The sequence below is a fragment of the Bos javanicus genome, chromosome 7, assembly GCF_032452875.1.
Source record: "Bos javanicus breed banteng chromosome 7, ARS-OSU_banteng_1.0, whole genome shotgun sequence".
In the NCBI taxonomy this organism is placed as follows: Eukaryota; Metazoa; Chordata; class Mammalia; order Artiodactyla; family Bovidae; genus Bos; species Bos javanicus.
Window position 1 is genome coordinate 33,912,073 of NC_083874.1, and position 15,280 is coordinate 33,927,352.

General features: G+C 40.3%; 1 protein-coding gene and 1 long non-coding RNA gene across 2 annotated transcripts in view; one reads left to right on the top strand and one right to left on the bottom strand.

Annotated features, from left to right (window-relative positions):
* Positions 1-6,171: 6,171 nt before the first annotated feature.
* The window catches only part of HSD17B4 (hydroxysteroid 17-beta dehydrogenase 4), a 134,279-nt gene continuing 125,170 nt past the window's right edge, over positions 6,172-15,280 (bottom strand). The window contains exon 24 of the mRNA XM_061422987.1: positions 6,172-7,533. Within this exon, the coding sequence (XP_061278971.1) occupies positions 7,315-7,533 (219 nt within the window). The 3' untranslated portion in view covers positions 6,172-7,314. The remainder of the gene's footprint in view (positions 7,534-15,280) is intronic.
* LOC133251034 (uncharacterized) lies at positions 7,457-13,385 on the top strand. The gene is made up of 2 exons (XR_009737494.1): positions 7,457-7,545; positions 12,335-13,385. It is a non-coding gene; the product is annotated as an uncharacterized LOC133251034 (long non-coding RNA).

Here is a 15,280-nt window from a genome sequence, read left to right on the forward strand (position 1 = left end):
CAGCTTCAGCATCAGTCCTTCCAGTGAATTTTCAGGACTGATTTCCTTTAGGACAATTATTTGGTCTTTAGTATATTTGGGAGAATGTGCAAACTATTACCACTATCTAATTTAAGAACATTTTCATCAACCCCAAAAGAGTACCCATACCCATAAGCCATCATTTTCCACTTCCTTCTTTTGCCCACTGATCTGTTTTCTGTCTCCATGAATTTCCTATCCTGGATAGATCATATAAAAGAAATCATAGAATAAGTAGCCTTTTATAACTTGTTTCTTTCACTTAGCATAGTGTTTTCAAGGTTCATCCACATTGTGGCAGATATCAGTCCCTCTTCCTTTTTATGGTGGAGTATATTCCATTGCATAGGCATACCACATTTTCTTCATCCATTCATTAGTTGATATATATATTTGAGTTTCTACCTTTGGGGCAATTAAAAATAATACTGCTATAAACATTCATATAGGGGCTTCCCAGGTGGTCCAGTGGTTAAGAATCTGCCTTGCTATGCAAGGGAGGAAGGTCTGATCCCTGGTCAGAGAAGATTCCACATGCCTTGGAGCAACTAAGCCCAGGTGCCACAACTAGAGTGAGTGGACACAATAAAGATCCCATGTGCCACAACTATAACTTGACCCATCCAAATAAAAAAATAATTTTTTTAATTCACGTACAAGGTTTTCTGTGAACATATGTTTTCAGTGGGGCTTCCCTGGTAGCTCAGCTGGTAAAGAATCCTCCTGCAATGCAAGAGACCCTGGTTCAATTCCTGGGTCAGGAAGATCCCCTGGAGAAGGGATAGGCTACCCACTCCAGTATTCTTGGGCTTCCCTGATGGCTCAAACTGTAAAGAATCTGCCTGCAGTGCAGGAGACCTGGGTTCAATCCCTGGCTTGGGAAGATCCCCTGGAGAAGGGAAAGGCTACCCACTCCAGTATTCTGGCCTGGAGAATTCCATGGACAAAGGAGCCTGGCAGACTACAGTCCATAGGGTCACAAAGAGTCAGACACAACTGAGCAACTTTCACTCACTCACTCATGTTCTCAGTTCTGAGTATATAACTTGGAGTCAAATGATTGGGTCAGGTGATAAAGCTGTTTAGCTTTTTAAGGAACTGCCAAATTTTTCCACCGTGGCTATACCAGTCTAAATTTTCATCAGCAAAATGAATAAGGGTTTCAATTTCTCCACATCCCTAATACGTATCTCATTAAGGTTTTGACTTGAATTTCCCTGGTGACTAATGATGGTGAGCATCTGTTCATCTGCTTATTGGCATTTGTCAATCTTATTTGGACAACTATCTATTCAAAATTATCTGCCCATTTTTAATTGGGTTTTTGGCTCTTTATTGTTGATTGTTGATAAATTGTTGATAAGTAAGAGTTACTTATCTATTCTGAATACTGAACTTTTTCTCCACCAACTTTGAATAATTTCTTTGGCCAAGGATTTTATCTGTAAACTCAGAAAGTAAATAACAGCATTGAGAGAAGTTAGTAAATGAGCAAGAGCGAAGGTCAGAGTACACATATTTTCATCAACTGTTAATCCCATCAGGGCTCTGGGTTGCCTGGACTTTACCATCCCAGCACCACAGATTTGGATCTTTGTTAAGATTTCTGAAATAAATCCCTATTTTTAGTCCATGATCTTGAGGATACTATTGATCCCTCCAAACTTCATCTGTAAAATGGAGATATTATCCTTGAAGCTCCTCTTGAGTATTATATGACATAATGTATAGAAACACTTGGGGCTTCCCAGGTGGCTCAGGGGTAAAGAATCCACCTGTCAATGCAGGAGACATGAGTTTGATCCCTGGGTTGGGAAGATCCCGTGGAGGAGGAAATGGCAACCCACTCCAGTACTCTTGGCTGGAGAATTCCATGGACAGAGGATCCTGGCGGGCTACAGTCCAAGGAGTCACAAAGAGTCAGACACAACTGGGTGACTTAAGTTTGAAATAGTAGCTCCTCCTCCTCTCATTTTAATGTCTATTCCCACATATTGCCTTCCAAAGTCTTAATTTCACATATTCCAACTGTTTAAATATAATGAATGTGTAAAATAGATAGCTAGTGAGAAGCTGCTGTATAACACAGGGAGCTCAGCTTGGTGATCTGGGATGACCTAGAAGGGTGTGACAGGCGGCGGGGGCGGGGAGGAGATATGTCTACTTATAGCTGATTCAAGCTGTTGTACAGCAGAAACTAACACAACCTCGCAGAGCTATTACACTCCAATTTTTAAAAACTAAAAAATAAGTGATCTAATACTTGCATGTAAGTTTAATAGGAAAGTACAATCAATATATTCAAGAATGGATATGTTGTTTAGGAGAAAAAGTTCTCATGGAGAATTTACACAGAAATAACTATGGAACTCTTTTTTTTTTTTAATACAAGAAATTGTATCACAGATATTACATTCAATTTACATAAATGCATGTGGTTCAATTATGTAATTAAAATATTGTAAAATTAAAAAATAAAAAAATATAATGAAGGTTTTCTTCCCATAATTATTTTGGCCTGCTATGGGAAGAGGTCATATTGCCTAGTTAGATATATATGTTAAACATAATGTACATATGTATTTCCATATGACCAGAATTCTAGAACAACTTCATATTCCACAAGCTTAAATGATCCCTAAGTTAAACACTAGCCTTCTTTTCTGATCACATTTCTAAATATGGTCTCTGGCTTATTATTTATTTCCCTCAGATGTTGCTGAATGGACTTTTATCCTGAAGCTTCATTTGTAAAAAAAAGAATATTAACATAAAAGAATCCTCAGAACCCCGAGGAAGATATATTACTCCATTTTTTTTCTAGACACCCAGTAGCAGAAAGTGTACATTTTATTAAAAAGATTCAAAAGGCAATTGTTTAGAAAAGTGACTCACATATAATCGGAAAAATAAGTCAAAAAGTGGATACATGAAGAATTGAGAATTCTTTTTTCAGCAATGTCTGATATATCCATACTTCTCAAAATCAATTTCAGTCCTCACCATTCCAGGATAGCTTGATAGGGGAGCTATCCATTCAAAAAGAATGCTCAATGAGAAACCATTAGCTCAGCAGATAATACCCACACAAAGGAAGGGGTAATTTTAGAAAATTAAGAGCCTCATATCTCAAACGTAGGGCACTCCTAAAGGTGATATTCTTAGTTTTACATATGGCTTCTCCTTTATTCATATAAAGACTCTTATTTCCAAAAGCCATGAGTTTTGCTTGAGGTAAAGTTTGTTTGCATTTAATTTTGTATCCTTTTCATTTCGGTGTAATGCTGTAGTGAAAAATCTTATTCACCCTTCAAGAATGAAGGGAGTTTGGGACAGACATGCACACACTTTTCATACTGTTCATAGGGTTCTTGTGGCAAGACTACTGCAATGGTTTGCCAGTCCCTCCTCCACCAGACCACATTTTGTCAGAACTCTGCACTGTGACCCATCCATCTTGGGTGGTCCTACATGGCATGGCTGGTAGCTTCAAGTCATAGAAGCCCCTCTGCCATGACAAGGCTGTGATCCATGAAAGGGTGACTACATGAAGGACAGTCATCCATGAAGGGCAGTGACTGCAGCCATGAAATTAAAAGATATTTTCTCCTTTGAAGAAAAGTTATGACAAACCTAGACAGCATGTTAAAAAGCAGAGACATCACTTTGCTGACAAAGGTCCATCTAGTAAAAGCTATGGTTTTTCTGGTAATCATATACAGATGTAAAAGTTCGACCATCAACAAGAGTGCTGAAAAATTGATGCTTTCAAACTGTGGTGCTGGAGTAGACTCTTGAGAGTCCCTTAGACAACAGGAGATCAAATCACTCAGTCCTAAAGGAAATCAACCCTGAATATTCATTGGAAGGACTGATGCTGAAGCTGAAGCTCCAATACTTTGGCTATCTTATGTGACGAGCCAACTCATTGGAAAAGACCCTGATTCTGGGAAAGACTGAAGGCAAGAGGAGAAGAGGGCAGCAGAGGATGAGATGGTCAGATAGCATCACTGATACAATGGAGATGAATCTGAGCAAACCCTGGGAGATAGTGAAGGACAGCAAAGCCTGGCGTCCTGCAGTCCATGGGGTCGCAAAGAGTCAGACACAAGTTAGGGACTGAACAACAACAACAATGTACCACTGCTATATTTAAAATGAATAATCAACAAGGACCTAGTATACAGCTGCTGCTGCTGCTGCTGCTACGTTACTTCAGTCGTGTCTGACTCTGCGCGACCCCATAGACGGCAGCCCACCAGGCTCCTCTGTCTCTGGGATTCTCCAAGCAAGAATACTGGAGTGGGTTGCCATTTCCTTCTCCTAGTATACAGCACATGGGACTACGTTCAATGTTATGTGGCAGCTGGATAGGAGGGGGATTTGGGGGAGAATGGACACATGTATATCTATGGCTGAGTCCCTTTGCTGTCCACCTGAAACTATCACAACACTGTTAAACAGCTATACTCCAATATAAAACAAAAAGTTATCAAAATAAAGAAAATTTTAAAAATAAAATAATAAACCTTATCCACCCTTCATAAGAATGTGGCTGATACTTTCTACTGTTGGTTAGAGAAAGAATGAGAACATTAATACTATTCTGTCCACATGGCAGCCACTTAAATTCTGGTTACACTGGTGAAGGAAAATATTCATAAGATTCCATAATCCAACTGGAATTCCTTATATTCACCAAATGAATTAACTTTAGCGGGAAGAACATGTTATACATATAATGATTTGCAAGAGAGCCTTCATACCGTTTGATTCTCATTAGACTTTTTACATAACTGATCCAAGGCTAAAAATGACTAAAAATCCCATGACTACTCTGCCTGCTGATGGTGCCTCTGAACTGGTACAGAGTTAAAAATGTCATTTCTACAAATGAAAATTGCCTTTACTGAAATTCAACAATTTCGTGGTAATTATCCATCCATATTTACTTTTTAAAATGCTTTCATTTGGATAACATTTCATTGAATATCATCGAATAAGTTTTCTTTGGGGCACAGTGATTTTCATACTGTCAACTAATAACCAGTCAGGTGTGTGTCTTGCCGCTTCTTCCCAGAATCACCCTTTTTTCATTTTCCTTTTTAAGTCAGAACTTTCCTTCCTAGCTTCAGGAGTATTTTCTACTGAAGTGACAAGCCATCTCCCAGAATTTTAGAGAAAGAAATTTTGCTGTTAAATATGTGGACAAATTTAGCCACAGAAACACAACCTTCTATTAACTCATTCACTACCAGAGAGCTCACAAACCAAGCTGTCATCTCACTTCACCAAGAGTTCCTCTGACAGTCCCACGTACCTATGGGTGGGATCCACTGAAGGTGTATACACAGGTGGCTCTCCTGCTTGAACGAGTATCAGAATCACCTGGAAACTCATGCTGCTGGCTCCATGACCATGATTTGAAAACCACTGCATAAATCCCCATACATTAACCTCCACTCTAGAGAGAGACCACCTTTTCTCAACACAGACCAACTTTAAGGTTAAAAATATTAAAACAGGTAAAATCTTCAAGAACTCCTTTGCAGCCTGCTGCTGCTAAGTCGCTTCAGTCGTGTCCAACTCTGTGCGACCCCATAGACGGCAGCCCACCAGGCTCCCCTATCCCTGGGATTCTCAAGGCAAGAACACTGTAGTGGGTTGCCATTTCCTTCTCCAATGCATGAAAGTGAATTCGCTCAGTCGTGTCCGACTCTTAGCGACCCCATGGACTGTAGCCCACCAGGCTCCTCCATCCATGGGATTTTCCAGGCAAGAGTACTGGAGTGGGGTGCCATTGCCTTCTCCAGTTATCCTGGATTCCATAATCACTTGCTGAAGTCACTGCTACTGATTCTGTGGCTTTCTGGATTCTAGGATCCTGAATCCTGTTCTTTTACCAAGATTTCCAGAATTTTCTAGACTCCCTCTATTTCACTACTAGACTACTGTTGCTCTTGTCTCAGTATCACAGAATTACAGCATTACTGCTACTTATCTCCTGACTCAAAAAAAAAAAAAAAAAAGCCCAGTGAAGAAACGGCTAAGCCCCTTTTCTGAAGGCAGATGGAAACTGCTCACCAGGTCATGATTTCTCTAAAGCACTTTTAAGAGTTCAACATTTATGACAAATTCAGTAAGTCTCTGTACATTTTTAAGTCTTTATTGAATCTGTTACAATACTGCTTCTGTTTTACGTTTCATTTTTTTGCACGTGGAATCTTAGCTCCCCGGGTAGGTATCCAACCCACAGCCACTACATTGGAAGGTGACGTCTTAATCTCTGGACTGCCAAGGAAGTTCCTCTGTACATTTTAACACATTTCCATACTCAGAGGGAGGGGAAGTATCCTGTATTGTCCTTCATTACTGCAAATACTGTAATAGCTTGTGAACAGTTCTGAGAGGTAAAAATACATCCTCAGTGGACTGACTTGCAACAGACACAGCATAAGGGCAGGAGAGGTGGGAATGTGGCTGGACTCACATCCCCCTTACAGTCATCTTAATTTATTCCTCTGCAGTCCAAGCCACTTACAATACATTTAAAACATAGCTTAGGCTTTGTTAGAGCCCCTGGCACAAAGCACGTTTGCACACGGCACTATTTTTTTCAGTCATGGAGCAAAATCAGGTACTGATTTGTTGTTGTTTAGTTGCTAAGTCATATCCGACTCTGCCACCCCATGGACTCTAGCCTACTAGGCTCCTCTGTCCATGGTATTTCCCAGGCAAGAATACTAGAGTGGGTTCCTTCCCAGGGCATTTTATAGACCCAGGGATCGAACTCCCATCTCCTGCACTGGCAGGAGGATTCTTTATCGCTAAGCCACCAGGGAAGCCCATGTACCAATTACCTGTGTCTAATACTGTATGTGAGATAGTTCAGGGAGAAGTCATGGGTAACCTTTATAAAAAACAAAACCCCTTTCTGAATGATCTTCTCACAGCTAACACGATAATTCAAGCCAATGCCAAAGCATTAATAACTACAATTAATTTACAGTAAAGAGCAAGAATTTAAAAGCACCTTGTTAAAGGACTTCCCTGGTGGCTGTTGGGAGGCACAGTGCAAAATAGCCTTGAAGGAGGAGGTCCGTGGGAAAATGGCGAAGGGCCAGAAGTACATAGGCATTGTGTACTGATTGCTGAAGAACATTTCCTGCCTTTGGCTATGCTTGGCGCCTAGATTTAACAATTAAACATTAAAGACGATACTTGAGAAAATGGGTCATGGATAAATACATGGGTTGTTAAGAATGCGCTGTTTCTTGAAGTATCTTTTACTGATTATATCCTAGCTTTGTATGTGTTCTGCTGGCTGTATGCTCTAAGCCCTTTGTTCCTTGTTCCTATAAAAAGGCTTGACTGCAGAAATAAACTTGTCAGTCCTTGCAGAGACTGTCCAAGTGTTCTTTCAGGTTCACCGTTTCCAAGTCCCGGAGACATATCTCCAAAAAGTGGCGGCCGAACAGGGACTTGAAGGACGACTGAACAAAGCGGCGAGCCCTGCAGAAAGAGGTAAGCAGGATGGGACAACATAGCAGTAAGATTCCTTTCATTTCTATAATGTATCACTTTCTGAAACAAAATGGTGTTAATGTTTCAAAAGATCAGTTGAATGACTGCTATCATATTTTACTGGAACATAATCCATGGTTCCCAGAGGAGAGGACGCTCAATCTAGACATATGGAAAAGGGTTAAGAATAATATTTTGCTAACATATCGGCAAGGAGTCCGTATTCCCCCTCAATGGTGGGTTACATGGTCACTCATATGGGCTATCATAGAACAGATTGAAGGGCATAATGTTGATTTGGAAGTAGAAACTGTTCAGTCTTTACATGAATATGAGCTTAAGGAACAAGATATGCAAGGTGCTTTGAAATATAAGAATGTTATGCTTAATCAGACACAATCACTGGAAAAATAGCTTGGAGACGTATGTATACAGGATATGTCAAAACTGAAGCCACTTAGACCAGAGGTCATTTCATTCAACGGACAGCCCAAACCTGAGGTTTTTCCTTCTGCCCCGTCTGTAACAGAGTTACAGTTAGCAGTTAAAGTTAGCAGTTGCTAACTTTGCTCATACTAATCATTTCACACCTCCTTGGGAGATGCCTACTTGCACTTTCACTTTCCCAATATAGTTTGATCAGCCTGCCCAAGGCCAGAATGCTTGGGCTAATCTAGATTTTGGTATGTTGCCCAGCTTTAAGAAAGCATGCACTCTATATAGACCTACTTCTCCTTACTGTGTAGAATTCCTCAGAGGATGGGCTGATCATTGGATGTCATATGACTTTTTTCAAGTAGCAAAGATGTTTCTAAATCCTCAACAATTACTTCAGTGGCAAATGTGGGTTGGTGATGAGGCCTGACAAATGATGATTGACCAGAAATCTCATGGTAACCCTGCCAATTTAACCTAGGATATACTCACTGGAACAGGAGCCATGGCTGATATGACTGCGCAATTAGATAATATTACCCCTCAGATGTTGCATTTCATTAGAGAAATTTCTTGCAGAGCATGGGCAAAGGTTGATGATGGTTCATTTGTCAAGATTACCCAGGGACATGAGGAGAAATATGCCCAATTTATAGGAAAATTAAAGGATGCCATTGAAAAATCTATCAGAGATGAAATCTTACAAAATATTATTTTAAAACAACTTGCCTTTGAAAATGCTAATGAGGAATGTCAATCCATGCTTAGACCAATTTGAGAAACTGGTTCTCTTATGGAATATTTGAAAGCTTGTAGAGATACCAGATCTATGTCCCATAGAGCAAAATCAGCAGCACTAGAAACTTTCAATGTGCAAAAGGCTGCCAGTGTTAAATGCTTTAACTGCGAGAAGGCCAGCCATATGAAAAAACAATGCCGCATGCCAGTGCAAACAGCTAAAAATAATCTTACTTCTAATAATAAAAGGCCCCCGGGAGTTTGCCCAAAGTGTAAAAGGGGATTCCATTGGTTGAATGAGTGTCGTTCCAAATTCGATAAGGATGGAAATGCATTGACACCAGAGGCACAACAAAAACAACAGGGAAACTAATAAAGGGGCTATCCTCTAGCCCCACTACAAAAGGAGGACCCAACATTATGACACTGCAAGCAGCTACATCTAAGAGTGCTTGCATTGATATACCTAGTCCTTATGATATGGAATTAATAAAATTATACAATCCTCATAAAATCCCCACTGGATATTATGGTCCAATCCCACCCGGAACAATTGGACTAATTTTGGGATGTAGCAGCTGTACAATGAAAGGTTTAGTAGTATTGACTGGAGTTGTGGATGAAGATTATGAAGGAGAGATACATGTCATGGTGAATGTCGTAAAATTAAGAAATGTATATCTACAAAAAGGGGAATGCTTTGCACAATTATTACTTTTGCCATATGTCAAATCAATGAGGGCATCTGATAAAATTAGGCAGGGAGGTTTTAGTAGCACCAACCTTACCGCCGCACTATCTACCTTATTAAAGGAACATCAAAAGCCTATGCTTATCTAAAGATACGGGGAAAAAATTTCACAGGTATGTTGGATACAGGAGCCAACATTTCCATTATTAGAACTGAAGAATGGCCCCTTGAATTGGGTAAGACTATGGCTCCTTCCAGACTGTTAGGGGTAGGAGAGGCTGATGCTACATGAACTTTCGTCAGTGCATCCTATTTACAAGCTTATGGTCCTGATCAAATTGTAGTTTACATCAAACCATATATTACCAGTATTCCTATTAATTTGTGGGAAGGGATTTTCTTGAACAAACAAAAGCCACTATCTCTCGAAATAAGGCTTTTTGATGGGGGCCATTGAGTTAACACCGCTGCCTCTCGATTGGGAATCTGATGCCCCAGTATGGACACCTCAATGGTCCCTGACTAAAGAAAAGTTGGCAGCTCTCACACAATTAGTAAATGAGCAATTACAAGAAAATCATATAGAGCCTTCATTTTCCCCATGGAATTCTCCCGTTTTTGTCATAAAAAAGAAATCAAGAAAATGGCAAATGTTGATAGATTTAAGAAATATTAATAATACTATGATTCCTATGGAGCCCTTACAACCTGGATTGCCCTCCCCTTCCATGGTGCCAAAAGGATGGCCTGTAATTATTATTGATTTACAAGACTGCTTTTTTACTATACCTTTGCATCCTAAAGATATAAAACATTTTGCTTTTTCAGTTCCCTCTATAAATCACATGGCTCCTGTTAAAAGATTTCAATGGAAGGTTTTACCTCAGGGGATGATGAACTCTCCTACCATTTGCCAATATCTTATATCTGTTTTATTACAACCCAGTAGAGATAAATATCCTACTGCCTTCATAATTCATTATATGGATGACATACTCCTTTCCATGGAATCTGAACTTTGTTTACAACAGTTATATGACGAAGTCACCACCACTCTTCAAAATCATGGCCTACTTGTTGCACCAGATAAAATTCAATTGAAAGCACCCTTTAATTACCTAGGACATATTATGGAAGAGTCTAAGATAAAACCTCAAAAAACTCAAATCTCTGTGCATTCTCTACACACATTAAATGATTTTCAAAAATTGATAGGAGATATTAATTGGCTTCGGTCATTTATTGGCATTCCCACCTATGCATTACAACATTTATTTAAAATTTTAGAGGGACCTCCTGACCCGAATAGTCCTAGACAGCTAACAAAAAAAGGGAAAGAAGAATTAAAATTTGTTGAAAAACACATTCAACAATCTTTCTCAACTCGGCTGGACCATACCCAACTGATCTATTTATATATATTCCCCACCAAACATTCACCTACTGCAATCATAGCTCAAAACAGCCTGATAGAATGAGTATATCTACATACTAAGCAGTCAAAGAAAATTGTATCATACATTGAGAAAATAGGACAACTAATTGTATCAGGAAGGAGCCATGTACAAACCTTAACTGGATTTGATCTATATGCAATACATGTCCCTTTGACAAAAAAGGAATTACAAATTGCCTTACAGTATAACATGACCATGCAAATAGCATTAAGTGACTTTCAGAATGTTATCTCATTCCATTTGCCAAAAGGAAAATTATGGGACTTCCTACAATTTACTAAATTTATAGTAACTAATATCATAGCCTCCCAGCCTACTTCAAATGCACCTACCTATTTCATTGATGGCAACAAGAAAGGCATAGCTGGGATTTTCGGCCCTGATATCAAAAGAAATTACCCACTACCTATTCTTCAGTACAAAGAGTTGAACTGTATGCTTTATATGCTCTTTTGTCTCTTCAACCATCATCCTTCAATGTCTGTACTGATTCCAAATACCTTGCTTCCCTTTTCCCCGAATTTGTTACTGCCTTTTTATACAACCTAGATGAAGAATTAATATATTCTCTTTTCAAAGACTCAAGCCTTAATTCGATCACATACGGAACCTTTCTTCATTGCACATATACGTGCTCATTCAGGTTTACCTGGCCCCCTAGCAGCAGGGAATGATGCTGTTGATAAGTTCATAGCTCCTATCTTTACATCTGCTATGGACGAACACACTAATCTTCATACCAATGCTAAAAGATTGCACTCTAAATACCATATTCCCCTCACTGAAGCGAGACATATCATTAAATCCTGTGATGTCTGTGCTCCTCTGCACTTACGTACCACAGTTTCAGGAGTTAATCCTCGTGGGCAACAGCCTAACTCCCTTTGGCAATCTGACTTCACTCATTGCTCCTTGGGAAAGTTTTCTTTGCTTTTTGTCTCAGTTGATATATTTTCAGGTTTTATATGGGCAGTGCCTGTCTCTTCAGAATCCAGCAAACACGCCATTTCCACACTTTTACTCACCTTCCCTGTTATGGGAATACCTTCGGTCTTAAAAACAGATAATGGGCCTACATTTACCTCTCACTCATTTCGTTCATTTCTAATGGAATGGAATATAACACACATCACGGGGATACCCTAAAATCCCCAGGGTCAAACAATTATCGAAAGAACCCATCGCACTCTTAAAACTCATTTATTAAAACAGAAAGGGGGAATATGGAAGAGGAGATACACTTCTTATCCTATGAACCCTCAATTGTTATTATCTTTAACTCTTTATTCCTTAAATTTTTTAAATTTACTAAAAGATAGTTCTGATACTCGTGCAGACAGACATTTTGCAGAGGAAAACAGTAAGAAACCGTTAGAAGCCAACACACCAATATGGTATAAGCAGTTTAATCAATGGTTGCCAGGAATCTTATGACTCCTAGGCAGAGGTTACAGTCTTGTAGTTGCAGATGGAGAAGAAATCTGGGTTCCACTTCGCCATGTCCGTTACCGAGAAGGACCCCAAGACCAGATTCCCCCGACAGGTGATGCAGCTGACGCGAAGGGTCTCATCAATGACCATAGAGAAGCCGAAGAGAAAACGTCAGTGTCTGAACCCCTAGCGTAGGACCTGAGGAATGGCATGTGTGGAAGATTCCTGCTGCACTGGAGCACTTTGCCAATGTGTATGAGACGGCGAAAGCCTTAAAAACCTCAAAACTATACCTTTTTATACGATAGTACAGGTTATACCCAATCTTGTGTGCAGCTCCCGTACATGTTTATTGTAGGTAACTTCGATATAAATCTCTTGGCTAAGATTGTTAACTGTACAGCATGTGCCTTGTATACGTGTTTAAACCATACTATTTCATATCATTATGTCAACATTGCAATAGTCAGGCAAAGATCTGATTTGTGGCTTCCTGTTAACCTAACAGAACCATGGACTGACTATTTCTCTCAGTTTTGCTCAAATATGGCTTAAGGAGGTCAAGGCGCATAATAGGATGGATTATTGCTGGCATTCTTAGTCTAATATCTATTGTTACAGTAGGAACCCTATCTGGTATGGCACTACACAATTCTATACAGATGTCTCTACTCAAGACTCCGTGCCTCCTACGACAGAGTCCAACTAACAGCTGCCATGCTTAAACTAAAAACAAAAGGAGGATATGTTGGGAGGCACAGTGCAAAATAGCCTTGAAGGAGGAGGTCCGTGGGAAAATGGCGAAGGGCCAGAAGTACACAGGCATTGTGTACTGATTGCTGAAGAACATTTCCTGCCTTTGGCTATGCTTGGCACCTAGATTTAACAATTAAACATTAAAGACGATACTTGAGAAAATGGGTCATGGATAAATACATGGGTCGTTAAGAATGTGCTGTTCCTTGAAGTATCTTTTACTGATTATATCCTAGCCTTGTACATGTTCTGCTGGCTGTATGCTCTAAGCTCTTTGTTCCTTGCTCCTATAAAAAGGTTTGACTACAGAAATAAACTTGTCAGTCCTTGCAGAGACTGTCCAAGTGTTGTTCTTTCAGGTTTGCCATTTCCAAGTCCTGGAGACATATCTCCAACAGTGGCCCAGAGGTTAAGACTCTGCCTTCCACTGTAGCAGGGCATGGGTTTGACCCCTGGTTAGAGAACTAAGGTCCCACATGCTGTCAAATTCTTAAATTTTTTTAAGAATAAAAACACCTTGTTAATACAAGGTAAAACACAATGTATCAGGTATCAGAGATCACCTGTTTCACTTGTACAGCCCCAGTCTCTATTTAAGAGTCAGAGAGGAAAACTCAGTTGTGATAACACCCAAAATTAGGTGGCCATCCTAGCAGCTAAGGAGAGGGAGAACATTTATCAGTCATGTTGCCACTGTCTGGTTTTAGCTCCCTAATTTATACTCGCCTTCTCTGAACTTCTGAGGCCTCTTCCCCGTCACATTCACAAAGAGAAAAATCTTATACTATAGAACAATGAAATTGGCTTCCAATGGCCAAAATATATGTAACAAATATAACAGTAAGGCTTCTTGCTTCAAAAGCACACCTCGGGGTTCCCCTTAGGGTATTCCCTGCCGTAGGCAAGAGAAGCCACAGAAGCAAGAAATGCCTTCATTAGTCCTCACAGACCAGAGGCAGGAGCTGCCTCCACTGCTTTCCAGGCTCCATCCCCACACTTTCATTAGGAAAAGTTCTCATTTCAACCCCTAACATTGGTTGACCAGACCTCAGGGTAAATGAATGCCAACACTTCATCTACACCAGGTATCTACTTTTATGTATCTTATCACTGATTAGAGACTGAAATGTTTTCTCCCTTTACATGTATTCTAGCCATAAGCAAGACTGTGCAGGGGTTTGGTGGCTCAGCTGTAAAAAACCCACCTGCAAGGCAGGAGAAGCAGGTTCGATTCCTGGGTCGGGGAGATCCCCTGGAGGAAAGCATGGCTACCCACTCCAGTATTCTTGCCTGGAGAATCCCATGGACAGAGGAGCCTGGCCAGCCACAGTCCGTAGGATTGCAGAGAATCAGACAAAACTGAAGCAACTCCACGCAAGCGCAAGTTTGTAGGGAGCACCTAAGACCACTTTCTGGAAATGGAGGGAATGTGGTGGGTAGAAGGCATGAGCCAGAGGACAGAGGTGCCTTAGGGACTGGAGCCCTTCTTTCCTGGCATGAGTATCTCGCACAGTAGCAGCTTGAATGCAGAGAGCATTTCATCTCATTTCCCACCCTCTGGTCTCACCCAGCTCTGCTCCGGCTACTCAGATGCCAGGCTCCTGGCTCATTCGGACATATGGGGATGTTTCTGGTTGTCACAAGGACTGGTAGCCCTAGCATTTCCCAGACCTCCTTGCTCATCTCTCCAAATGGCAGAGAGTGTGTATGGGGTGGAGGGGGGTGTCACTCTATGTCTGTGGATCAAATGTAGCAGCTGTGCATTATAGCGTGTACATCTATGAGGGGGCTAATTTTTTCCCTTCCAACATTATCAAGATGTAATTGACCTATAGCACTGTGTAAGTTTAAGGTGTACAGCATAAAGATCAGCCTCCTGTACCTCATGACATGATTACCACAATAGGTTTAATGGTAATATAGATACAAAATAAAAGGAAAACATCACTTCATGTAGCTACAAAATAAAACATTTTTTTCCTTGTTATGAGAACTTCTAGGATTTACTCTAACAACTGTCATATATAACCTATGCTGCTGCTAAGTCGCTTTAGTCATGTCTGACTCTGTGCGACCCCATGGATGGCAGCCAACCAGGCTCCTCCATCCATGGGATTTTCCAGGCAAGAGTACTGGAGTGGGGTGCCATTGCCTTCTCCATATATAACTTATAGCAGTGTTATTTATATTTATCTCATTGTACATTACATCCCTCTATTCTATAGCT